Below are 26,137 nucleotides of genomic sequence, written 5' to 3'. Positions count from 1 at the left end.
TGCACGAGGATGTGACACATGGTGCACAAGAATGTGTCAAGTAGTGCACGAAGATCTGTCACGTGGTGCACGAGGATGTGACACATGGTGCACGAGGACGTGTCACATGGTGCACAAGAATGTGTCAAGTGGTGCACGAGGATGTGTCACGTGGTGCAAGAGGATGTGTCACATGGTGCACGAAGATGTGTCACATGGTGCACGAGGATGTGACACGTGGTGCACGAGGATGTGACACATGGTGCACGAGGACGTGTCACATGGTGCACAAGAATGTGTCAAGTGGTGCACGAGGATGTGTCACGTGGTGCATGAGGATGTGACACATGGAGCATGAGGATGTGACACATGGTGCACAAGAATGTGTCAAGTGGTGCACGAAGATGTGTCACATGGTGCACCAGTAGGATCACGTGTAGGTTGGAGCAACTTTAGGGCATAACAAACATGTTGCACATGTTTCTGGCGTAACTTTATAAGCACCTACTGAAATTGTACAAATTCAAAGTATTTTTTGTGTAAGCAACAAACCTTTTATTGGTTGTATGTGCAGTTTTTCATCTACCAGCAGTCTTAAATGCTTTCTCTTCTCTCTCTCTCCTTCTCTCCCTCTTTCTCTCAACTTCTGTGTCTTTAAATGACACATGTGAGTCCACCACTGGGTTTTAGCTACAGACCTGCTGTTACTGTCTTTAAAAGTAACCTGGTGCAATTCAAGGACCATGCGACCCAGAATATCAGGATGTTTCTCAGACCACCATCCACGTGTATCCCTGGGGCCTCGTAATCTCAGCCGTTAATCTCAGCCGTTAATCTCAGCCGTTAATCTCTGCAAGAAAAGCACAGCTTCAGAAGACATTCCCTCCATTCGGGCTTCTCCAGAGACCATCAAACTGCACAAGTGTCAAATGCTTCCAGCCGGTCCACTCATTCCAGACTCATGGTGACATTACACCTCAGCATTAGATCCATCCCAAAGCTCAGTTGTCACGTTGACCCTTGTCTGTTCTCTTTTTCAGTGGATCGGTGATGTGTGGCATAAACATTTAGGCAGGGAGGATACAGCTTTAAGTGGCTGTTGTATTGGACACGCACACTTCATAATCTACACTCACAAAACCCAAGTATAACCGCATGGTGCTCAGACTGTCCCGCTGTCCTGCAGTCCTGCTGTCCTGTGGAACGCCTCAAACCACAATAAAGTATAAGTGTTCCTGTCTATATGGGCACTGTTGAAAAAGGGGTGGGGGGTAGAGAAGACTAGAGAGAGAGAGAGAGAGAGAGAGAGAGAGAGGGAGAGAGAGAGAGAGAGATAGATCTACACAGACAGACAGAGAGAAAGATCTTGGCAACATATCACACACACTGTCCTCGAGCCAAATCAACCTGTCTGTCACAGTGAGCAGAGCTGAGAGGTCTGCTTTTGTTGTTTATCCGTATTAAGTGTGTACTTTGGCCCCGGTCCACATCCAAGCCTGCGCGCTTTTTAAATGGTTCCAGAGTCTCAAATGCATGTGTACGCTCAGCTTGTTGTGAGATCCAAAGCGTTCTGACAGTCACAAAAATAAGAAGAGTGTCATTTCACAGAGACGCTGCTCAACTTTTGTCCGGGCTAGTGTGAGAACACCTAATGGGTTTATTGTTGTTACTCCACTTCTAACAGGAAAACACTTACGACGAAACAGAGGACCCTAAAACTTGGACAATATTTCACGATTTCCTTTTTACGCCATTTCGAAGGAATTTTCCCTTTTCTTTTCTTTCTTTTTTTTAATAAATCAACTTACTCATCGATGCCAGGATTCAAGAAAGATTAAGAGGCTGATTGAGTTTAACGTCTCTTTGAGCTTATAGTTCCTAAGTCACCATCACAGAGAGAAGGAGACGGAATAGGCGCAGAACTAACGTTCAGTCATCCTTACGTACCTTACCCCACCTTACCCCACCTGCTCTACCAGATTACTACGACGGGGCACCAGACTCACCTGGCGGGCGACTCCGGGTCGAAGCAGGTCTTGGTGACGTCGGTCACGTCGGGGTCGCAGCAGTCCCCGTCGTCGTAGTCGTACCGGATGCCGTTGCAGACGTCGTCGCAGGTGCCGTCCCCCCTCATCCAGTCGTAGCAGGGGCCCAGGCGAGCGCAGTCCCCGCCGTCGTGGCCCGTAAGCGGGTGGTCGCACTCCGGCTCGCAGTGGCGGTTGCCCACGCGGCCCAGGGGGCAGCTGCTCAGCACGAAACGTTGCTGCAGGGAGGAGTTACGTACGTCCAGCACGCTGAGCTCCAGCGTCAGGTTGTAGGGCCGGAAGGCCTCCACCAGGGCCTGGTGTTGCCGGCGGATCTGGCCGGGGGTCACGGCCGGACGGCCGCCGTCGTCCGCGCACACGTTCACCACGCGGTAACGCAGGCGCTTGTTGGCCCGAAGCTGCCGGTGCCGGTCGTAGCTGAGGACCACGTCCGGGTTGTCGCAGACGGTCAGGCCGCAGGCGGGAGGGAGGAACGGGGACACCAGCCGCCTCTCCGGGGCCGGCAGGGCCACGGCGGACGGGTGTCGCCGCTCTTTGTACGGCGTCAGCAGCCGGTCCACGTTGGAGAAGTCGGCCCACAGGGCCAGCAGGGGGCGCCGGAGCTCGGAGCGCGGCTCGTGGCTGTGGAAGAGCTCGTCCTGGTCGCGAGCCCCGTTCCACAGAACAACACCACCCAAATATCCCCTGAAGCCGTGGGACGAACCGGACTCGCCCCCTCCCAGCAGAAACACCCGGCAGCCTTTCAGAAAAGGGCTGTTCAGGTCGCCGGACTGCTGCCTGCTCTCTCCCACCTTGGACCCGTCTACGAACAGCGCCATCCGGTGGCCGTCGTACCGGGCGACAACGTGGGTCCAGGCGCTCGGCTGGTAGCGCTGCTGCCCGGTCAGAGTGCTGGACTTGAGCGCGCGGTCGGTGCGGAGCGAGAAATAGAAGCGGCCATCTTTCTTCCCGGCGGGCTGGAGCGTGCGGAGGCCGACGGACCAGCCCCTCTCGCTGTGCGGCTGCGAGCAGTTGTCGAACACACCTGCGGGGAACAGGAAACAGAACGCAGCCCAGTCAGACCGACCCGTCAGGGGGCGGGGCCTCAGAAATGGCCGCTCAATTATCCAGAAGAGGCGGCGGCTTTAAACCCTGTCTCAACACAGCCACCAGCAGCCCCAGCTGTTTCTGAACAGGAGCAGTTCCATCTGCCAGCCAGATGTTCATAGAGGAAGGACAGACAAAGGTCAGGGAACCCCCCCCCCTCCCCCCACCTTACATTTACACTGAAAACTTCACTCCCTGGATACTGGAGAAAAAGAAATATGGGCAATCTTAAACAAATGATCCCAAGAGACACTGGGGCAAGATACAAATCGAAACGTTTCATTTACTTGGGTCTACGAGAAAGACTCCCCCCCCCCCACCCCCCAAGACATTACAGATCGATAAACGATTTTTTTCTTCACAGTGATTCTGACACGAGGGGGCTTGTGCGAACAAGCCTGTCCTGGTCAGCATCTCTCCGCAGCACCGACCTGCTATGATGGCCGGGTTGTTCTGTCCCCCCTCGGGTTTCACCCACAGCTCGGCGGTGAAGGCCGCGTGGGGAAGCTCCACCGCGGCCGACGGGTTCAACTTCAGCCGCTCGCCCTGGCCGGCGAAGTACAGTGCCGTCATCCACCGTACGGGCACGTCCTGGAGCTCAGCGCCCCACGCCTTTCCCTCCAGCTCCCCCGAATTGTCCTCGCCGCCCTCGGAGATGGGGGTGGGGCTGGCGCTGAAGGCCACGCCCCTGTCGGGGTGCTCTCCGCCTCTGCCGTGGATCTCTGCCGGACTGCGAGGGCTCCTTCTTGCCGAGGACGAGCTCCTTGCGTTGGACTGCACTGCAAACCGCGGACCGGGCATGCGTCTCTGCCTCACTGCGGTGGACGGTCCAGACGGAGAGACATCCAGTGATCTGCTGTGCGTCGAGCGTCGTCTCCGTCTGCTCTTGTGATTGTTAGGCCTGTTTGACGAGTTGCTACTTTGCCTAGTCACGACATCGTTCCCCCGCGGAGGTCCATCACGAGGTCCAGAGGCATTACTCCCACCAGAGCCGCATGCACCTGAACAGGACCCCTCACTTTGCACTATCCTGTGGTGCGGGACAGTCAGTCGGGTGTAACGCCCTGGCACGTCCCCTAGGGGGTAATGCTGGGCTGTAGAGCGCGCCGGCCGGTTTAGACTGATGGAGCCGCACGGCTGTTGCCCCGTGGCAGCCTGTAACCTGTCCGCTCTCTGCGCCAGAGCCCTTTTATACCGCTGAACGTGATCTGATTCAGTGGTGTTTAGCAGCCACGTGTGGAGTATTACAATAATAGCCAGTAGTCTGAAAAACATCATTATATTGATTAACCAAGGCACCCTATGTAAAGATTAATTTGAGAATTGTTTCACGGCTTTGTTTTTGAAGACAAAACAGCCACTAGCAGCAGTAAAACGAAGAAGACGCAGTTGAGGTACTAATGACCCTCGACATCGACATGTTTCCAGTTAAACTGTCAAGGTCCGAATATGGTTTGTGCGGGTTATAATTGACTGGGAATTTTAATATTACTGTGGTGAGAAAACTGCGCAATTCCCGTTTATTATGTGTTATATCGACTTAAGCCATAAAGTATCGGTTTGTTTTTCTCAATTCGATAAAGTAAAGACCGGTTGTCAGTGCACAAAGTGGACACGTCTTGATTAAAGTCTTCAGCGTGATTTTCTGTTGGGTCTCCCTCCTCTGGGGCGCGCGCGCGTTCTGTCGCTCGCGCCGGGATTACGCGCGCGAGCCGATTTAGCGCGCTTCTGCATTCATCGTGCAGACTAAAGAGAAAAAACCGCTTTGGTGTTTGCACCCCGTGTTCGAGGGCAATCCTCTCCACAAACATCCAACGGAGCCAAACCTTTCAAGCGCATTTGCGCGCGCAGCAATAATACCTGCTGAAGTACAGGGTCTGGGGTCTGCACGTGAGAATTAATCCGTGGTGTTGTTGCTTTGGATTGCGGCGAGATTAAAGCCCCTCGGATTATAAATCTGTCCGCTTTTGCTCAGATCGACTGTGGAGCGAAGGTTAAAGGTTATTTGAGGTATTGCCACTCTTCACCGGAGCACTTGCATGCCTCCGAGGTTATTGTTCGTCCGATGTGCTCACGACACAAGGAATAAATTAAAGTCTCGAGTTTTTTATTTGACAGCACAGAAAACCGAAAATCCACTCAAGATTTTATTACATTAATTAAGTTTCCATCACGCGTAAATACTGGAAATATTAGTTTTTTGTCGTCACGGATCTATCCTGGTGATGAAATCACGCGCATGATTTGTAGCTTGCAGAAGGCATTTGTAGCTTGCAGAAGCTTGCAGAAAATCTGAGCACTGGCAGCACCTTCCAATGGAAACAAAAAACTTGAGATCACCAGTTTGTGCGTAAACTCCTCTTTATCTCGCGTGTTCCTAGATTCCCGCTCGCGCTGCTGGCCGCCGTGCTCTTCCTCGGGAGTTTTTAAGATCAAACTAACGCGCTAAACATTTTATCTGTGTCCTGCAGGCTGACATCACAGACCCAGCCCCCTCCCCCAGACGTCAGTGGGGAAGCCTCGCGCCTGCATCCCGCCGTCGCCTGTAGGATGCAGCTGGTCCGTCTTCCACCGGACTCGCGCGAGCATCTCACAGCCGCGCGCCCTGACGGAGGAGACCCGGTGTCTCCATGACGTGCTTGAGGGAAAGTTCATAATGGCAATAAAGCTTTGGAAAGACCTTAATGCATCATCCACATTATGGTTCTCTGTTTTGTACCAAGTGAGAAGTTAATTTGAGTGAACATATCAGAAGCATTGCGCACACACACACACACACACACACTCGCGCGCGCGCACACACACACACACACACACACACTCTCGTGCACACGCGCACACACACATAATTGCTTCTGATATATTATTACAGTTTATGTAGTATTAATGTTACTGTTAAGGGCCATAAAAAATAAAGGATTTATTATTAATAAAGAACACGTGTTACTAAATCCTCTGTGTGTTTCTTCATACTACATAGCAAACGTTGTAGGTGTAATGTAGTAAAAATTCACTCTGACATACTTATTATTCTTTCTGGAATAAAAATGATCCTTCAAAGATTTGGTCAAGAAATCCATATAGTGAAATAAAATTAGATATATATACATTTATTTATTTATTATCATATGTTGGGCTTTTGGGTTTATTACATTATCATAAACTGCAGCATCAAACTCCACTGCAGTGAATGTGTGAGTGTGTAATCCTGCAGTGTTTGTGTAATTCTGCTGTGTGAGTGTGTAATCCTGCAGTGTGAGTGTGTAATCCTGCAGTGTGAGTGTGTAATTCTGCAGTGTGAGTGTGTAATCCTGCACCTGTGTGTTGGCCGTCAAAGAACCTCATCTAATGTACAGTTATTCTCGTCATTATACTGAACGATGAAATGTGCAAAGTCAACGCCACTGCATGAAGGGTACACTACAGAGTACACTACAGGAATGTGTGATCACAACAGGGTACACTACAAGAAGATACGTACACTACAGGAATGTGTGATCACAACAGGGTACACTACAAGAAGATATGTACACTACGGGGTACACTACAGAGTATACTACAGGAATGTGTGATCACAACAGGGTACACTACAGAGTATACTACAGGAATGTGATCACAACAGGGTACACTACAGAGTATACTACAGGAATGTGTGATCACAACAGGGTACACTACAGAGTATACTACAGGAATGTGTGATCACAACAGGGTACACTACAGAATACTCTACAGGAATTTATGATCACAACAGGGTACACTACAGAGTATACTACAGGAATGTGTGATCACAACAGGGTACACTACAGAGTATACTACAGGATTGTGTGATCACAACAGGGTACACTACAAGAAGATACGTACACTATGGGTTTCACTACAGGAAGGTGTGTTCACTGCAAGGTACACTACAGGAAAGTGTGTCCAGAACAAGGTACACTACAGGAAAGTGTGTCCAGAACAAGGTACACTACAGGAAAGCCCTGTGTCCAACCAGTCTGTCATGTCATTGATGTGTCATTGGCTGCTTCCTGCTGGAGGAACAGATGTAAAATCCAAATGCTCTCCTGGATATCATTATAACCAGAAGTTGATTTATTGATTAATGTAGTCAATGGTCTTCACCAATGACTCATAGCAAACGAATAGTGGACATCCTGTAGGACCTGTAACTGGTGGACTGAGATTTGAATAGATCTGTATTAGACAAACAAGGACCAGTGAAGGACAGGAGAGGGGACAGGAGAGAGGACAGGACAGGAGAGAGGACAAGAGGACAGGAAAGGGGACAGGAAAGGGGACAGAGGTCATTCTTAAGTGGGACGAGCAGCACCCTCTTCACCCGCTTTTGTGCAGAATCTAAATGTTTAAAAGTATAACATAGTGCTATAACTGTAGATTATAGTTGCTTTAGAGGTAGTGTGGAGTTAGTGTTGAATTAGTGTGGAGTTAGAGTGGAGTTAGTGTTGAATTAGAGTGGACTTAGTTTGGAGTAAGTGGAGTTAGTGTAGACTTAGTTTGGAGTTAGTGTGGAATTAGTGTAGAGTTAGGGTGGACTTACTTTAAAGTTAGTGTGGAGTTAGTGTGGCGTTAGAGTGGAGTTAGAGTGGACTTAGTTTGGAGTACGTGGAGTTAGTGTGGACTTAGTTTGGAGTTAGTGTGGAGTTAGTGTCAAGTTAGAGTGGACTTACTTTGAAGTTAGTGTGGCGTTAGAGTGGAGTTAGTGTGGAGTTAGTGTGGACATGGGAGTTAGTGTGGGACGTAGTTTGGAGCAAACTCCAACAAGCAAGGCCAGGGTCTTCACAATGGCCATGTCATGAGTGAAATGCACTATGTGTTTGTGGTCACCACTACACCATGCAATCTGGTGCACTCCCAAACCTGCTGGCATTTCAGTTGGAGATCAGTACAGCAGCATATGAGAGCTTCACACTGACCTGCCACCACCGCATGGGAACTCCACTGTGAACGGGCTGAATTATCCTGCAGTGAAGAATAGCTCTGAAACTGCATTCAGCAACGCTGGTGTGTATAGCGTGGGATGACTTGGAAATGAGCAGATTTTTGACTAATCCCTATATAACAGAATATACAAACTAAACTGGACTGAAATAAATCTAAAAATAGCAGAAACATGTCACAAATAAAATTAATTAAAACTTTCAAAAGGGGCAGCCACGCCTCCCCAGCTGGGCGTAGTCGGGCGTAGTCGGGCGTAGACGGGTGTCCTGAGAGCTGGCGATAATGCAGTTTCATTTCCAAAGTGCAGCAGGTTTTTTGCTTGCCCTGGTTTTGTTTGACTCAGTGTGCAGACAGGCCCGGTTCAGGGGCCCCTTCTGGGAGAGAAAGGCTTCTAACAGTGGGAGGCAACAGAGCCAAGGAGCTGCCTGCAAAACATTCAGCTTCTTTTTTTTTTGTATAAAAGTGCTTTGAGATCCAGCTGCAACTTTGTAAAAAAAAAACAAAAAAAAAAAACTAGGCCCCACCCCCCACTGTAAAGGACCTCTGGGGGATTATCCTTCATTTGAGGCGACCTAGACCCAATCCAATTTTAAGTGACCAGAAAATGCAAAGGAAAAACGCTACAGCAAGTTCTGGAGCAAACGTTAGGAAAAGCATAGTGTGTTTCCTCACAGCAGGCATGAACGGGCGGGGTACTACGAATGTGTGAACAGGCAGGGTACTCCGAATGTGTGAACAGGCAGGGTACTCCGAATGTGTGAACAGGCAGGGTACTCCGAATGCGTGAACACCCGGGGTACTCCGAATGTGTGAACAGGCAGGGTACTCCGAATGCGTGAACAGGCAAGGGTACTCCGAATGCGTGAACACCCGGGGTACTCCGAATGCGTGAACACCCGGGTTACTCCGAATGCGTGAACAGGCAGGGTACTCCGAATGTGAAATGTACAGGAAGCAGCTTTATGTCCATTCTGAAATGTCCAGTGTTCTCAGGGACAAGACCAGAGAGCAGAGACAGTGACCCGTGTGCAGAATCATACCCATTAGATCTTGATATCAGAGACACACTGAAGGACGCAGGTGTGTAGAACAGCTCCCTTTCCCATTAACGTGGAGCAGACTGCGGCTCTGAGTGTCAGTCAACAACTCAAAGTCAATAACTCAATTATATATCCCATATATGTCCACCCTCCCCTTCTCTCCTATTATTCATGTGCTCCACTAGACCGAAACAATCATACCTCTATTTGGTGTGACCGTTGTGTGTCAGTAAACTCAATCCCCCAAATGCCACTGTCCTTGATGGCATCTGAAGGACAGTGAGAGTTGAACCAGCAGATGCTCCGTAAACGCTGCTCTGCACCTGTGACGACCACTAACGTGCACACGTCACCAAAAATGTGTGTGCATATCACCATGAACGTGTGTTCACATCACCGGTGACTGAAGCTGAGTGTCTGATGGGCCTGGGGAGGAAGTGGTGTGTTGTATCGACTGGGTTCCAGAGGAATGCAAGTTAAAGAATTCCATGTAGTCATTTGTCTTGACAGACAAATGATTACTTATTGTGTGAAGTTGCTTAAATGCTTGTTAATAGTTTTTGTTTACAGGAGCCCATGATGGATTTGCTCCTGAGACCCATGCGATACGTCTGTGGAGGAGAGGGGGCTGCTTACCTGTTCTCACCCTCACCTGACAGAGCCCTGATGAAAAGACTCTAGATCAGGTACGTGTCCCACCAGAAGAGCTCCATAGAAATGCCTGAAATGGCAAACATGGTTCTTCCATGTGTAACTGAGACCCAGACCCGACCGGTTCTGAGCTCGACCACAACTCATCCGGACGTGTTGTTCAACTCCCGTGAGGTTACATCCTCTGGGAACTGGAGTAAGCTGTAAAGATGTGTGTGCAAGGCCGCCCGCGTTAGCACTTCCAATCGTTAGAGCTACATTTTAAATGGGATGTGCGCAGTGAACAGTTGGATCACAAAAGGAGAATGTCGGAAGCCTTTGAAACAAAGGTGCTTCGGCGTAATCAAACAGGGGGAGTTGAGCAGCTGTTAACTCACTGCATGACCAGAAACAGCACAGGACTGCCAAAAGACACTCTTCAAAATAAATGTCACAGAAGGACTATTAACTCTGATAAAGGTTCATTTCTGTTATGACTCACTGTCAAAATAAGACATTATGTAGGAGTTAAGAAGACGTAAATAGCCAAGAAAACGACACCTCATATACAAGAGGATGGATTATTAAACTTTTAATTTCATTCACTTTTTTGGTCTAGTTCCTGAGCAACAATCCTGGGCATGCTGGGTACAACATGAGAGCAAATGCCGGGCATGCTGGGTAGAACATGATGTCAGCAAACTCTGAACTCCTCCATCTCTGGAAGCATTCACAGGTGGAGTGTATGGCAGTGGGCAGGCCAGGAGGAGTTTCCATGGTGGTCTCTATACAAATGGACAAATTCTATAAGATGCTTAGTCATTTTAATTTCTACTATAAGTGAACCACACGTGAAACAAGCTGAATGAACAGAAACTTTGGCTCTATGCTGTCCAGAGCCACCAGTGTATTCTCAGATTCTCAGAATTATTGCAAAGAGGGGAATATAGTTATTAATTTGTATTGTTATGGTTATTCATAATTTTTAGACTAAAATGTTTGTTTCAGACAACAGACAACAGCACTAATTAGAATTAGCTATTTTAATCTGTATTTATGTTGATAAAAGGCGCAACCTGAGTATCTGAGAGTAGGGTCCGGCCACATTGAATGAATGACCGATGCATCTAATAATTTCTACAGATTATGTCGCCCCCTGCTGTCCCTTGCTACGTCCAACGAATGTTTGTAGGAAAGCCTGATTTCTTTAGTAATTAATTTTATCAGTGTTGGAAACTAATCAGAATTTTAGAAGCATTTATAGAAACTTTTAGCATTTATAGTCTTAAATAAAATGTCAAAGTAGTTTTAAACTACCGTGTGAAAAGAATAATAAGAATGCTTCCATAAAACAGCACAGATTTATAATAAATACCAGTGAACACAATTAATATAGGGCTTAATATAAATATAAAGATATACATTTACATTTAGGGCACCTTGTCCAGAGCGATTTACAAAGTGCTTTGCATTTGTTCACAGAATCCATCCTATAGTAGCATAGATAGGTTAGAAATCAAGATACCCTTGAACCAGACTACTACTAAACTACAGGAACTACAGGACATGTCAGAAGCGTTTGCATTTTCTTTTATCATTCATTCACTCGTTCATTTATTTACAGGGGGAAATGAACGATAATACCTGAAAAAAGTAACAGGCTACTCTATAAATAAACATCTTTAAGTCTAGGTTAAAAACCCACTTATTTGGTTTAGCATTTGATAAAGGTACAGATCCAGGGGTTCATAGGCGAAGGGTTTTATCTGATTAATTGATTAAAACATGAAGTTCAACTCCACACCACACGGTGGCGGTAGATCCAGCTGATCTTAGCCTTCCTGTAAAACATGTTCTTCTGCAGTCTATTAAAATCTGCTTAAAAAAACCCTCCAGATTTGTCAACAAATATCGCTGAAGTGGCACGTTGTTGTTTTTTGGTCCGACGGCTCGATTTTCGGCCCCGCTTTTCACAAACGAACTGCCCTAGATGTCTTAACTGCAGCGCGGTGTGACTTATCAGCCCACTCTCCCTCGCCTTTGTGCTTCAGCTGGCTAGCTTTAGCAGCTAGCGCGCTAGCTCGCCCAGCCGCCCGGATGCGCTCGGTGAGGCTGCGCTTAGCTTAGCTCACAGCTACGGGAGGCCGGGGGGCGGAAAATGTCCAGTGGTCGGCAGCAGCAGACTGGTGGCGGGCCGGGCTCTGTCCCCGGGACGAGCTCTGGGACTACCGGTGCCAACTGTGGGAGTAGCAGCGGCGCTACGAACGGGAACAACCCCGGGAATGGGGTCTCCTCACGGACGCTGGGGTCCGACGGACAACTTGTGGGCAGACCCGGTTCGTCTGGTGGGAGCTACAGCCGGAAAAGACCTCTGTACAACGGTCTTATAAACCCGTATGAGGACAAGAGCAATGATTTTGTGTGGTGAGTGCCCGGCTACTTGAGTCTTGTTGTGGGTATTTTTTTGCTGGCGGCCGTTAAAATTCAAACCGTCCAACCGTCTTAACGGTCGCTGGCTGCCTGTCGTCGCGAGCGCTAACCGCCTGTCCTCGCGAGCGCGAGCTACGTTAGCAGAGCGCGAGCTACGTTAGCAGAGCGCGAGCTACGTTAGCAGAGCGCGAGCTACGTTAGCAGAGCGCGAGCTGAGGCTGCTAGCATCGGCTAGCTGGTTTGCTAACCTTTTGCCTCGGTTCATGGCTGTCTGTCGTGTTCTTGTCACGGGTATTACCTGACGGGATGTTACCTCAGAGTAGTTTTGTGTAGTTCTATCATTATCTAGCTCGTTAAATACCAAGGTGTGGTCGAAGACCGTGGCGCGAGCTACATCACTAGCTAATTTAGTTAGCCGGATCAGTAGAGTAGCTTAGCTAGCTTGCTAGCCAGCCGGCTAAACCTGGGTGACGTGAACGAAACTAACATTAGCTAGCTCCGCTAACTAGCGAGTTACTTCAAACTTTCAAAAGTTTCTGTTCCGCGTTCACAGAGTTGCCTACGGAGGAGTCCATTTTAATCCAGCCAGCCCCACAATTAGCCAACTTTACGTATAAGTCCGTAAAACGCGAACACGGTCGGAGCGTGAAATGTTGACGTGAGCGTGTTTACATGTTTGGGATGAGCGTGTTTACATGTTTACGTGAGCGTGTTTACATGTTTACGTGAGCGTGTTTACACATCTAGTTTTCGGGGGTTCCGTCCTAATGGGGGGGACACCGTGTCATGTCTTGTGGCTCGTTTAGTAGAACATGCTGCCGAGGCCGGTCACACTAGCGCGGGATGTTCACCGGTGGTGTCGACACCAAGTAAGATCGACGTTTTCATGTGTGTTTGGAGAAGCATGTGTTGATTACCTACTTTTCCCCCTTTTTCAGTCCCATATGTTTTGAAATGATAGAGGAGGCCCATATGACAAAATGTGGCCACAGTTTCTGGTGAGATTCACAAGCTCCTCGTTCACCTCCTCTCTCCTGAAATACATAAGAAATGTTTTTTTCCTGTTCAATCTCATTCTCGTGTTCTGTCTTCAGTTATAAATGTATACGGCAGAGTTTGGAGGACAGCAACAGATGTCCAAAATGTAATTACATAATTGATAATGTGGATCAGCTCTACCCCAACTTCTTAGGTGAGTGGATCACAGACAGAGAAGGCATGACTGACTGCTGGACCCGAGCGCACCGTGTCACGTGTGTGTGTGTGTGTGTGTTTGTTGCAGTAAACGAGCTGATCCTGAAACAGAAGCAGAGGTGCGAGGAGAAGAGGTTGAAGCGGGACCACCCTGTAAGCGTGCGTCTCCGTGACTACGCCTCTCCACCTCAGACACGCCCGTGTACATCACGCACATCCTTAGGACTTGTCTGTTAGAAGCGGTCCGTTTTAAACACGTGTGTGCTGCTTACAGAACGGAACCAAGTGGCAGTTCTTCCAGGACGTCCTCGGCACCGACCAGGAGAACCTGGATCTAGCGAATGTGAACTACATGCTGGACCTGCTGGTGCAGAAGAAGAAGCAGCTGGAGGCGGTGGGTACACCCTCTCTGAGAGGCGCCGTAGAAACGTTGGTGTAGAAACGTCTCCGCGCTCTGAACGCCAGCCGCCTTCCTGTTTCCACAGGAGTCGCAGGCGGCTCAACGCCAGATCCTGATGGAGTTCCTGAAGGAAGCCAGGAGGAATAAGAGAGAGGTTGTGCACCCTGACACGCTGTACATCCATTAATGCTCGCTACGCGTACGACACACCCAGTGGATAACGGAAGTCTGGATTGATTCGTCTCTTTCACAGCAACTGGAGCAGTTACAGAAGGAGCTCAACTTTTTGGAGGAGGACATCAAGCGCGTTGAGGTACAGAGACGGTGTGGGAATCCCGTGTGACCGCGGGCAGATGTTTGTGTGGGACGGTATCGCATTCACGGCTGAGGTTCTGAGGTTCTTCCTGCTCTCTGTAGGAGATGTCGAGGCTGTACTCTCCAGACGTTGACACGGACCATAATTTGGACAGCACGGTTCCTCAGTTTGGGGAGGAGAACTCTCCCGCCCCCAGGTATGAGCCAAAGGGAGACCAGCTTTGACTTCACAGCCAACCTGTGGCTACGCCAGCACCGAACACGTTCATTCTGCACAGACGTTCACAGAAACCTTAAGCAGAACAAGACTTAAGTCCCTACAAAGCACAGATATGGTTTTTACAGCACACAAAAGTACAGCATGGGCAACATTTTCTCCAGAGAAACAATCCATTTTCATTTTAATTAGATTATATTTCTGGAATTGGCGATATCCTCAGACACGAACTATTTGGAAAACTGCAGGATGCTGAAAGTTAGTATTCCTCCCTGGAATCGCTTGTCCTTATTCTCGGTGAAACAAAAAAAAAACAACCGATTTATTTAAGAAATATTCAGCCCAGAATTAGATTGTGATGCATAGTTTAGAAATAAAGGTTTCATGCTTGTCGTTTGTGACCTGATTAAGGTTATGTGGTCTGAAATGTTACGGTGTGAAGAGTGAAGTTGCCTCCTGAACATGGAGTGAACGTGAATGTCCTCCTGCTTCTTCTGATTCTGCTCTCCTCTTCCAGCGGCAGCATAATCGAACACACCGAGTACATCCAGCCTCCTCAGTTCGGTGGGAGCTCACAGGTAAACTCGTCCGCGTGGCCCTCTTCCAGAAAGCTCCTCTCTCTCCCTCCCTCCCTCTCTCTTTCTCTCTCTCCCTCTCTCGTTAGTCACGTCTGTTTCACACTTCTAAAGCCCCAGTTGGTATTAGATGTGTTTGTGCGTGGCCCCTAAGGGGAAGAGGCAGACGTGGTACAACAGCACGCTGGCGTCTCGGAGGAAGAGGCTGACTGCGCACTTCGAGGACCTGGAGCAGTGCTACTTCTCCAACAGGATGTCTCGCATCACCGGTTGGTCCATACGCCTCCGGCTCTGAGCTCCGGCCCGGCCCGCGTGGCTTTCACTCGCGTTAAGGTTTTATTGACCTGGTGCTGGAGCTTGGATGTAATGAATCTGTTTAGGCATGTGTGTGTACACCGACGAACAAACCGTGACTGCTGCTTGCCGTTCATGTTTGTTAACGTTGTTGGGGTTGGGGTTCGCCTTGACCCTGACCGTGACCCCTGACCCTTGGAGGTGTAATACCTCATATCTTCTGACGACAAATCTGTCATTTTCCAGATGACGGGAGGACTGTGAACCAGCTGGATGACTTCATGGAATGCCTCTCTAAATTCACACGTTACAACTCTGTCCGTCCTCTGGCCACACTGTCCTACGCCAGTGACCTGTACAACGGCTCCAGTATAGTCTCCAGGTACGAAGCGCTTCCCTACAAGCAGTGCATATATGAATGTGAAGGTATGAAATCTGGCGTCGTCTCCTGAGCTTGCCAGCAGAGGGAGCTCTGGTATAACCACACGACCGCTGAAGGACCGTAGACAGCAGCACTTTAAATCACACGCTAAAGCTAGAATCTTGGAGCTTGTGGTCTCAGTGGAACTTGTTACCCACAGGTTAGCTCGGCCTTCTCTTGACACTCGAGCAGATCAGGAACTTTATTATTTTTAATGACCTATCTGTTTAGTCAAAACTGCAGCAAGTTGTTTATCTGATATTATTTCCACGTGACATTTGTGCTCGCGGTGACCGTGGTTGGCTGGTGGGTTATGTAGCGGGGGAGGCGTGTGTGGGCGGAGCTGCTGTAGGTGCGGCTGGTGGAGGTGTCGTGGTGTTGGTGCTCTTCACACTCTCTATCCCCCCCTCACAGCATCGAGTTTGACCGTGACTGTGATTACTTTGCCATCGCTGGTGTCACCAAGAAAATTAAAGTGTTTGAATACGGGACGGTGATCCAGGACGCCGTGGACATTCATTATCCCGTCAACGAGATGACCTGCAACTCCAAAATTAGGTGTGAAACATCTCCCGCTCCTGAGGAACATGCCTGTAGCAGAATGTACAAACATGCCATCGATAGTAATGGATTACCTCATTGTCTGTGTGTGTGTGTGTGTCTCCCTGTCCCCCTCCTACACACACACTCTGTCTCTCCTACAGCTGTATCAGCTGGAGCAGTTACCATAAGAACCTGCTGGCGAGTAGTGACTACGAAGGCACCGTCATCCTTTGGGATGGGTTCACAGGGCAGAGGTCAAAGGTTTACCAGGTACCATATCGGGATGAAGGAAACATCTCTTCCTGGTTTCCCATCCACCTGTGGACATCTCGTACCAGTGTCCTGTCCGCTGGAGATGCACCACTGTTGTGTGTGGGATGTGTGTGTGTTCCACTCCTGTGTGTGTTCTCCTAGGAGCACGAGAAGAGGTGTTGGAGTGTGGACTTCAACCTGATGGACCCCAAACTCTTAGCTTCAGGGTCCGATGATGCCAAAGGTAGGTTGTAGGAACCCCGTGTTCCTCCGCCCGATACGTCACTGAAGTTCACACTGCCCAGGACGGAGATCTCTCCTCCTGACACGAGCCACCCTGCTCGTCTCCTCCTCCTCACTTACCTGTTCCTCCCTCCACAGTGAAGCTGTGGTCCACCAACCTGGACAACTCTGTGGCCAGCATCGAGGCCAAGGCCAACGTCTGCTGCGTCAAGTTCAGCCCAACATCTCGCTATCATCTCGCCTTCGGCTGCGCAGGTACGTCGGGGCGTCCCGCAGGCCCAACACGGCCGAGCGTCACGCCGAGACGTTCTAGACATCTGAAGCCCTGCGCTTGAGCTTATCGGACCTGCCGGTGTTCTGTACGTAAACGTCTCGCCCTGTTTCTGCCTTCACCCAGACCACTGTGTCCACTACTATGACCTGAGGAACACTAAACAGCCCATCATGGTGTTCAAGGGGCACCGCAAGGCCGTGTCTTACGCCAAGTTCGTCAACGGGGAAGAGATCGTCTCCGCGTAAGTACGCCCCTCGCGCCCGCACGCAGCCACTCCAAACGTCCCTCCGTATAACGGCGTCCCCGCCCGTCCCCCAGGTCCACGGACAGCCAGCTCAAGCTGTGGAACGTCGGCAAGCCGCACTGTCTTCGCTCCTTCAAGGGCCACATCAACGAGAAGAACTTTGTGGGCCTGGCCTCCAACGGCGACTACGTGGCGTGCGGTGAGTGGGCCCACGCTGAGCTACAGCGCCCCCCTCTGGACACGCAGAAGACCACAAACACTCTTCTGTTCTCCTTCACCCTCCAGTGTCGTCTGTCACTTTGCTCTCCAGCTCTGGGTCAGGCACATTAATTCTAAATGACCGTCATGTTGCTTTTAGTAAATTCCTAATAATTGGAACCATAATGGGAACTGTGTTTGTCTTAATAAGCAATAATAAATATGCAGTATAGTTCTATTATGAATAAATGTTGTGAAAAATCTGTTGTGTAAATCTTAAATTTGACTCCGTCCTTTGCCGCAAACAGGAAGTGAGAACAACTCGCTGTATCTGTACTACAAGGGCCTGTCCAAAACGCTGCTGACCTTCAAGTTCGACACTGTGAAGAGCGTTCTGGACAAGGACAAGAAGGAGGACGACACTAACGAGTTCGTCAGCGCCGTCTGCTGGAGGGCGCTGCCCGATGGGGTGAGCCCGGGGGGTCCCGCTTCTCCACGTCCCGTCTGTCTCGTACGCTCGCCACGCGCTCTCTCTGTGTTGCGTTTCTTTTGTGGCGGGGACACTCTCCCCGTCTAAGGGCTCCACTGCGTCTCGTAGGTATTCTCTCTGTGTACGGCGTGAAGTCTCTGCAGAGGAGAGAGGCGTGTGGAGAGATTACCCTGAAGACGGAGGGGGGGGGGGGGGGGGGGGGGAGGCAGGATCTGTGCATCTCAATCGTCCTGTAGCACCGCAGGCTGCTTATCTGGGGGCTTGAGACAACGGTGCATTAGAGGATCTGCTCCTCTGAGGAACCGTGCTGCTGTGTATCATGGCCTGGCCAGCCCTGCCCAGTTCAAACAGTGACTTCTGGAAAGACAAAACACTGTAGTACAAAAAAACAGCTGCAAAACGTGTGTGTTTGTGTGTGTCTCACTCCTATGGGTAGGACACAGGCTCTCACTCCATCTTCTGTTTTTCCTGTAGGCTCTTGTGTCTGGCTTTTTCAGTGGCACTGCGCATTAACCTTTGACCTACACATTAGCAACACCAAGCGCCTTCACTATCTCTCAGTGGCCACATGCTGTATTCCTGGCCACTTGCGGTCCAGGACAGAAACGGTGTCCGTCCACCAGCAGACCCCTTTTCTCCTGACCCGTCAGAGATGATTATGTCCGATACGGTCAGAAATAGCCTCAAAGGCTGAAATAGCTAGCAAACCATTTCTGGAAATAGACACGAGTCCGGCATGTTTTTGTTCTCTGCTCAGTCTTTTTGCAGTATCGGTCCTGCTCACATACTGGTGCCTATTAAATCGAGTGGAAGGACTGGGATGTAATGCTGCCGTTTCGGGTTCTTCACACACGGGCGGGACTGGTTTGCGTGGCGCTGATTCTGCTCCACACTCAGGCGTCGTCTGCCGGTTGTGATGGGCTGATTGGTACCACCTGGCAGACGCTGGAACTGGTTGTGCTGTATCGTAAGCCATGAGTGGGGGGGGGGGTGTGAATAGTGGAGGGGTGACCGCACGTGTCCTTGTTCACAGCGTGAGCCGTCCGTGTGTCCTGGTGTGGTCCAGTGTGGGCGAGGATCCACCATTAAGGGCTGGTGTTTAAAGGACGTGTGCAGCTGGCTGACATTTCCCCCGACGTTCATCTGAATTGGAATTTTCATTCATTAATTCATCTGCATGCTTGAGCCTATGGGGCTACAGGGGAGGGATGGAGGGAGAGAGAGAGAGAGAGAGGATGTTGGTGAGGATGGGTCTAGACTGACGTGAAGTGCTTCTGTTTAAACCCCACGCAGACAGATCCTTCCCTACAGGCGAGAGAGGGTTTAGTATTTATGTCTTCCACTCGGGTCCAGACAACAAAAGGTTTGGCAGGATCTGTTATTTTATGACGTGATTGTCCTGATACTTAAGCAGAAAACGGTGCATATTATATATTTCCTTGCTTCTTTAATCCTGCCAAGCGATTTCTTTCTTCACAACAACAGCAACAATTACGTACAAGACCGACTTGCCTGCTCAGCTAAATTTCTGCTCAGTGTCTCAGTCTCGCTCAATTAATTCCCTTACACAGCTTTACATAAATTATTCTGGCCAGAAAGAAAATGTCAGCGACCCTTTGTTTATGTAAAGGCCCGTGAAACATGCCTTCCTTTAAATAAGAACATAATGAGGGATAAATAGAGACGTAACACAGGAATATGAAATAAAGGGTTTCCTCCCACACCCAGCCAGAGCACACGTGGGAGTTAACGGTCCGTCCGTCCCCCGGAGCCCTGGCTGACCTAACCCACATAGTCCTGTCCTGTTCATACTGTATAGGGTTTGAGGAAGGTTTATATATTTAGCAAACAAAATGACAGACGAACAAAAACAAAGCAAAATAAGGGCCGTGCTACTCATTCTAGCCCCTCCCTCTGGAGGCGGAGTCTTTTGAACAAGAATGCTGGTGGTTTTAGCATCTTCACCTGGTCATCAGGCTTCTCTCTGTCCTCAGGAATCAAACGTGCTGATTGCAGCCAACAGTCAAGGAACCATCAAGGTATGTTGTTAAAGTCTTGCTTGTGTGTTTGTGTGTTCTCTCCGTTCCTGGTGGGTACGTCATCTTTGTGTTCTCGTTTAAGTCTCGGCCGCCTTTACATCAGCATTTTAAAGGCTCAGACGGTGCTTTCTGAAAAAAGCTTTCTGACTGAGGTGTGGGTTCTTCCTCCAGGTACTGGAGCTGGTCTGAAGGTCCGCCGGGTCCGTCTTCGCCCCGTCACCGAGCGCTGGCGTGCTTGTCCGCTCTCGCTGCGAGGCCCCTCCCGAACCTTCTGCGGCTGGGCTGAAGCGAACGTTTCCAGTGAGACCAAGCACAACGGGCACAGCTGAACATCTCTGAACTTTCATACCAGACCTGAACTTTGCAGGCAGGCCTGATCATCCAACGCTCCAGTGAGAGCGTTTGAGACTAGATGAGATTAACCGAGACACGAGACAAGCTTTTCTGGGATTGACAGGAGATCAACAGATGCTTCTTCTTTGGAATAATTGGTGGAGTAAAAGCATTAAGAGAGAGATGTTTAGTAACCGAGAATCTCCCGAACCTGTGATGGGTGTTTGGTGGAGGCAGATTTAACACAGAGCCGCGTGATTACCAAGCCAAAGCACAAGGGCACATGGATACTGCCTTCTGTTGTATAAATCACCCATTCCTCTGTCCTTTACTCTGTTGTCTCCATATACTCTTTTCTTTTGATACATGCCGTTTCTGTCTATCCAAACGCCTCCCACTCACACACACACACACACACACACACACACACACACACACACACGGTCAGCGTGGCCGATACAGGTCGCCTTTGCATGTCCTGCGTGGGACCCTTTACAGTCTGTCTGGGTTTAGCTTACATCAAGCCTCAGTGCTGTCTCAAGTAAATGAGACAGAATTACTTTCAGATACGTGTGAAAGCTGTGCAGAAGTTTTTCAAAACGTAAATCCCCAGATCCCCCTCCCCAACACACACACACACACACACACCACAGTCTAAATTTGTCAAGCATATGGGTGATTGGAGTCGCTGGCTGTCCCAGTGCCACTAGGTCTCTGCTGTTGGGATTATTTAACCGTCACCCATAACATTGCTGCTCTTTTTAGCATTCAGTTCTTGTACAAGTATTATTTATTTGTGTAATTTATAGAGCCTTTCTGGACTTGGCAGCCACCGTAGTGTAGGTTTCTGGAGCGTGGCCCTGGTCCCAGTGCTTTAGTGTCGTCCTGATCTTCTCTGATTTTAACCCACTGGTCTGAATGAATAAATGATTCTCTTTGTACTCATTAGATTTACTCTTGTTATTACATGTATGTCCAAGTTTAACTTTATGAAGGAAGGTGTGTGCCTGGTATAATGTTAATATATATACGGAGCAAGTGTGTTACACACAGACACCCTTGGAAAATAAAGAGGTGGAAAGATGAATATTCAGTTTGGACTCAACAACTTCAGGGAACATGAATCTGGATACATTGAGCACAGGCATAATAAATTGATTCAGAAGCAAATTCACATTTTTATATAAAATACATTTGCACTTTAGAAATTCAAAGTGGTTTCTATCATCGAATATAATCAAACATTAAAACGGTTCTTTGCATCTCTCTCATTTTGATAGTGCAGTTGGATCAAATACTGTTCTTATGTCCTCTGTTTTGTCCTCCTGGTGACCCCTATACTAACAGCTTCCTGTGTGTGGAAGTGCTTCCTATGTGATGGCCCTTGGGAGCAAGCCATCTCCTGGAGCTCCTGGAACACAGCTGTCTACTGGAGAGTCCCGCTCCAGGCCCGGCAGGGAGCCGGCGTCGTTAGGCCCGACGGGAGGGGGGGGCTCAGTCACTCTGATATGCAGAAGAGACTGTACCGCTTCCTATTAAAGTTTCTCTAAGCTGTGAATCACTTTCATGGGGTTCTGTCTGAATCCACTTGGTCTTACAACATCTGTCCTCTTAACATCTGCAGTGGTGAAGTCGTTACATGATTACTAATGAATGTTCTGATATTTCTAGCGAGCGTATAAGCGTACATAGGCCCGTCCAGATCAGAGCTGCTCTGTTCTCTGCAGGGCTGCAGGCTTTTAGGAAAGCGAACAAGAAGACGTTTTTTTTTTTGTTTTATTTTATTTTCTGTTATTCTCTATAACTGGATGATTTAGGAGTCCAATAGCCTCCCAGGACAGCTGGAGTGCCCTATAGGAGGCAGCGTGTGCGTCGGTGATAGATGAGCTCTTCAGCCGAGTCACGCGCAGGCGGACCGGGCCGGAGCCTTTCCCCCCCTCCCCAGAACCACGACAGCCATTTGGGCGTTGCGCAGCTGAAGTCGTGAACGCTAAGCAATAGTCTAATTTAGGTGCAGTGTTCCATGAAGCTCTGCACAACAGTTCATAAATTACTGACACGAAGGTGCCCAGCGGTGTAAAGGGAGTCTCGCCGTGTTCCCGAGCCGCCGTCCAGGCCCAGAGGTGTTGAATTCACAGGTCTGTCGACTGCCTTATGAAAAAGTCTGGCTCAGCCTTCTGCAGTGATGTGTAGGGGGCAGTAGTGAGTCAGAAGTCTTGATTCTTCCTTTTCTTCTCATTAATATGCGAAAGGAAGCTTCCTCGTTGAAACTATGGACGATGGCGCATAATCTCTGCCTCTTGGACAGCTCTGTCCAGAAGGAGATCGTCTCCCCTTGAAAAAAAAAAAAGTCACCCAGCCTGCTGTGCCCAAGAGATGTGACCTTTCCATGGCAACGGTGCGTTTCCAGCCGCGCCACACAGACTGGGGAGGCTCCGCCCCCTGGACTCCCGTCACGAACCTCGCTGGATAACACGCGCGCTAATCAAAACGTGCTCTGCGCTCGCACGTCTGCTCTCTCCACCCTTCACCCCACACTCCGCATCGCTCCCCAACACCGTCGGCTTTCACGCCTGCCGTCCCCATCCCTCCGTCGCGGGTGGAGGAAGACACCGTTAGCAACCAATTAACGTGGGTGGAGGAAGACTCCATCTGTTGCTAACCCATCAGAACCCTGGCGCTGTGAAGACATTTTTTTACCAGAGCTGTGCATTTGTCAGACGGAACTTGTGCTGATAATGTCTTGATATGAAATTGGAGATAAACACCAGTCTGCTGACACCCGTGACGGACTGTGTAGGACGGGCTGTGGACTCCTCCTTCACTATAACATAAACTGCACAAATGTGGAGCCACTTATTCCCGCGCCTCCACCCATTAGGGCCCCATTTGGCCGTGCTCCGCCTGCAACAAGGTCGGAGTCGGTCTCTGGCTCCTTCGCTCTGACTGGTGCTTTGACAGCTTCACCCTAACCCTCCTCATTCCGACAGTTTCACCCTAACACTCCTCAATTTGCCCGCTCCGAGACGGCGCCGTCCGCCAGCACACGGCGGTCCTTCAGGGCTCTGCTCCCAAATGCAGCTTTTGGGATTCTGTTGGGTGACGCCACGTTTTTTGACAAAACCTCCACCCCTTCTGGCCTCCTCTAAATTGGGTCGATGGAGAACCTGCCTATTATTTTGTGCCCCAGATGCAGGAGAAGCCATCAACGTCAAAAGAGCTTTCACTAAAATGCCCATCCAGTCCAATCTGTTCCACCTCTTCGTTTACTTCTGTGTTCAGCCCGGTTTGGCCCGCTTCTGCCTGGCCCAAAGGGGGAGTTTGGCTGCTGGATGTTCACGGTATTCTACAGTTCGGCCTGAATCATTTAGACAGAGTGCGAGTACCTGAGGGAACAATGGCCAATGAACACATCTGGTTATTGGTTTGTGATGCCATGGTAACCATCTCTTCCCCCACCTCCGTGTTTTCACACATTTCACCATGTTTGTACCATGTCTAACATATATACTGTATATATACATATATGTCTGCCTATACTGTCAAAATTAACAGAAATAACAAAACAATACTTTTCATCATTTTATTATAGTATAAAACAAAAAACTAATAGCATATACTCGAGAGGCAAGCTGAGATGTAGGGTCTCCCCCATCTCATGAACACTGACAGCTCTGCCTTAGCAGGAAATAGAAAATGTCTAGTCAAAAGCTATATATATATATATATATACATGAAAGTAATTATTTTAGCCCTAGACATTGAGATCTTTCAGGTGTTTGGAGAGAATGTCATATTTACATATCACGTCCCTCAGAACAGCTGCCCAAGAGGTGATGACATGTCCGTGGTCCATCTGTGGCACCATGGTTACAGGTTTAGTTGCCAGGCATATGAACCGGCAGGAGCATACCTGAGACCGAGTCGACCTCCCCGAGTGTCCCAGTTAAAGCCAAGACGGCTCTCTACCTGAGCACCTGTGGTACATCTTCAACAATGTGGTTTGGATGCCGTCCCACCCAACACCCTGGAGCTACTGCGAAGAAAAGTCAAAACCTCCCATGATCTGTAATGTGGATGAAGGAGGGCTGCGATTCCTACTAAGCTGTTATGTCAGGGTGAGAATACTTAGGCAATTACATCCACTTCAGTATTGTAGAGTAGTTTGGGTTGACATGGGTAAAAAAAACATCCCAGTTAAATATATCTTGGTACTACAAACAAAATGTGACTCATTCCAAAAGAGGTCAATAGTTTTATAGCCACTCTTCTTCTGAGAGATTTGGAGAGAACATAGATGAAAATAGCTTTGCCTCATATCTTTCTTTCTGCTGAGTGTTCAGGACTGGGCTCGGAGCTGCCTGAAGTACTAATCACATCAAAATCAGGGCTAGCTCTGTACTTTCTGCTGATGATTATGTATTCAGTGGCTGTCTCCCCCCCCCCCCCCCCCCCCGCCCCCCTTTGTCCCTGACCCTGGGGACTCTGTCTCCACACAGATGAAGACAAGAAAAGAGAGACAGAAGGAAAAAAAAATGCTGAGTAGACACTCCAACCGTCTGACTGCTCCAGAAACACCACCCACCACCACAACACCCCCCCCATTCTTCTGGCCGGGGTTTCTGGGACACTTCCACCCTGGGCTTTCTTGCCCATTTTAAACGACTTACCCAGTGTTTTTTTTTACCATACATTTCAGCTTATGGGTTTGTTATGGGAACGGGTTTCTGGGTGCTAAATTGCACTGGTCCCCGAGAGAGAAAGAGAGAGATATTCCTGTATGTCTCTGACTGGTCAGATGGCTGCATGTAGCATGCAGGCTGTGTGTTTGCTGAGAGGATGAGGAGATTCTGGATATCAGTCTGCAAGGGTGAACCATGTCTGGCCAAAGATGGATGGATGCTGACACTAATTGTCATTATGTTCCCACTGGGATCTGTGAGGGTTCAGAGGTCAGGGTTCATGTGAAACTCCAGCACAGTCTCTTGGTCTGTTCCCTCTCTGCCCTGGACACCTGCCCTGCCCTGGTATTGTGGCCGTGGCCGCACAGCAGACAGCTGAACAGGGGCCCTCACATGGCCCTGAGAGGCCCCGTGTGGCAGCCGTGGACACACTGCACCTGTAGCAGCTGGAGGGAGCCTGTCCCCTCTTCAGAAACAGAGCTCAGTGGTGGGACAGGCGTCAGTGGTGAGACAGACCTCTCTTGTGTCCAGAACCTGGCTCAATCTGGACCTACAGAACTGTGCTAAACTCAAATGGCCGCTCAAATAACCATTATGTATGATTGCATTGAGGCTATCGCATTTTCAAGAAGCGTCAACCAATCAGATTATACGTGTACACGTTGCAGCCGGGGAAGTCGGGTGAGTTTCTCCTTGTTGTCAGTGGCATGTCCTCTCTGACTGTCAGCTGGACTAGAGCCCACATGAGATTACAGAGACTCAGGCATCTGGAAAGGTCCGCTTCACCCGTGTTGGTCAGAACTGTATTGTTGTTTACACAAGTCAAGGTATGTCTGTATAATTAAAATAAGAGTTACCCCCAGTGCGTTATGTACATTTCCACTGTGCAGTTTTTGTGTGTGAACATATGTGCCCATTGCAAAATTATTTTTGGACTGAGGTTTGAGTTGCACTTGAGTTAACCCACCCAGGAAGTGACTGTAACCGTTGGAATTCTGTTTACTGGAAATAAGGTGTGATGAGTGAGGCTTCCAGATCTGCACAGCGGCAGGGACTGACTGACCAGGGCCCAGCGGGGCACTTCTAGAACGTTCCATGTCCAGAGGCTCGTGACCCGGCCGAGCCAGCACCATGGCCTCAGCACACGGGACTTCACTGCACTGACCATCTGTCACATGCGTGACATCAACCTCCACTGCCAAGGTGGAGAACCAGAAATGCGGGACAGAAGCTCTCTACACCAGACACTCCCGC

At 49.3% G+C, this 26,137-nt stretch overlaps 2 protein-coding genes across 4 annotated transcripts in view; one reads left to right on the top strand and one right to left on the bottom strand.

The window, feature by feature from the left end:
- pappa2 (pappalysin 2) overlaps positions 1-5,369 on the bottom strand; it is a 44,228-nt gene extending 38,859 nt beyond the window's left edge. The window contains exons 1-2 of the mRNA XM_076972123.1: positions 3,542-5,369; positions 1,986-3,048 (exon numbers count right to left, since the gene is read on the bottom strand). Of these exons, the coding sequence (XP_076828238.1) occupies positions 1,986-3,048; positions 3,542-4,388 (1,910 nt within the window). The 5' untranslated portion in view covers positions 4,389-5,369. The remainder of the gene's footprint in view (positions 1-1,985; positions 3,049-3,541) is intronic.
- A 6,239-nt stretch (positions 5,370-11,608) lies between these two features.
- cop1 (COP1 E3 ubiquitin ligase) lies at positions 11,609-21,142 on the top strand. Of its 3 annotated transcripts, none has more exons than XM_076972555.1 (20): positions 11,609-12,163; positions 13,108-13,167; positions 13,264-13,361; positions 13,452-13,522; positions 13,638-13,757; positions 13,849-13,917; positions 14,017-14,076; positions 14,181-14,275; positions 14,813-14,873; positions 15,025-15,139; positions 15,411-15,546; positions 16,000-16,143; positions 16,290-16,398; positions 16,543-16,624; positions 16,762-16,878; positions 17,021-17,138; positions 17,216-17,340; positions 17,648-17,808; positions 19,824-19,868; positions 20,040-21,142. In XM_076972555.1, the coding sequence occupies exons 1-20, from the start codon at positions 11,898-11,900 to the stop codon at positions 20,055-20,057; spliced, it is 2,070 nt and encodes a 689-aa protein (XP_076828670.1). In that variant the 5' UTR covers positions 11,609-11,897; the 3' UTR covers positions 20,058-21,142. The 3 variants fall into 3 exon arrangements, with proteins under 3 accessions (XP_076828670.1, XP_076828671.1, XP_076828672.1); XM_076972556.1 differs by having other exon boundaries at positions 11,610-12,163; positions 13,452-13,516; XM_076972557.1 differs by lacking the exon at positions 11,609-12,163 and adding an exon at positions 12,665-12,827.
- The last annotated feature ends 4,995 nt before the right edge of the window (positions 21,143-26,137 follow it).

Source organism: Brachyhypopomus gauderio, chromosome 14 (assembly GCF_052324685.1).
Source record: "Brachyhypopomus gauderio isolate BG-103 chromosome 14, BGAUD_0.2, whole genome shotgun sequence".
NCBI classification, from domain to species: Eukaryota; Metazoa; Chordata; class Actinopteri; order Gymnotiformes; family Hypopomidae; genus Brachyhypopomus; species Brachyhypopomus gauderio.
This window is presented reverse-complemented; position numbering and strand designations above follow the sequence as displayed.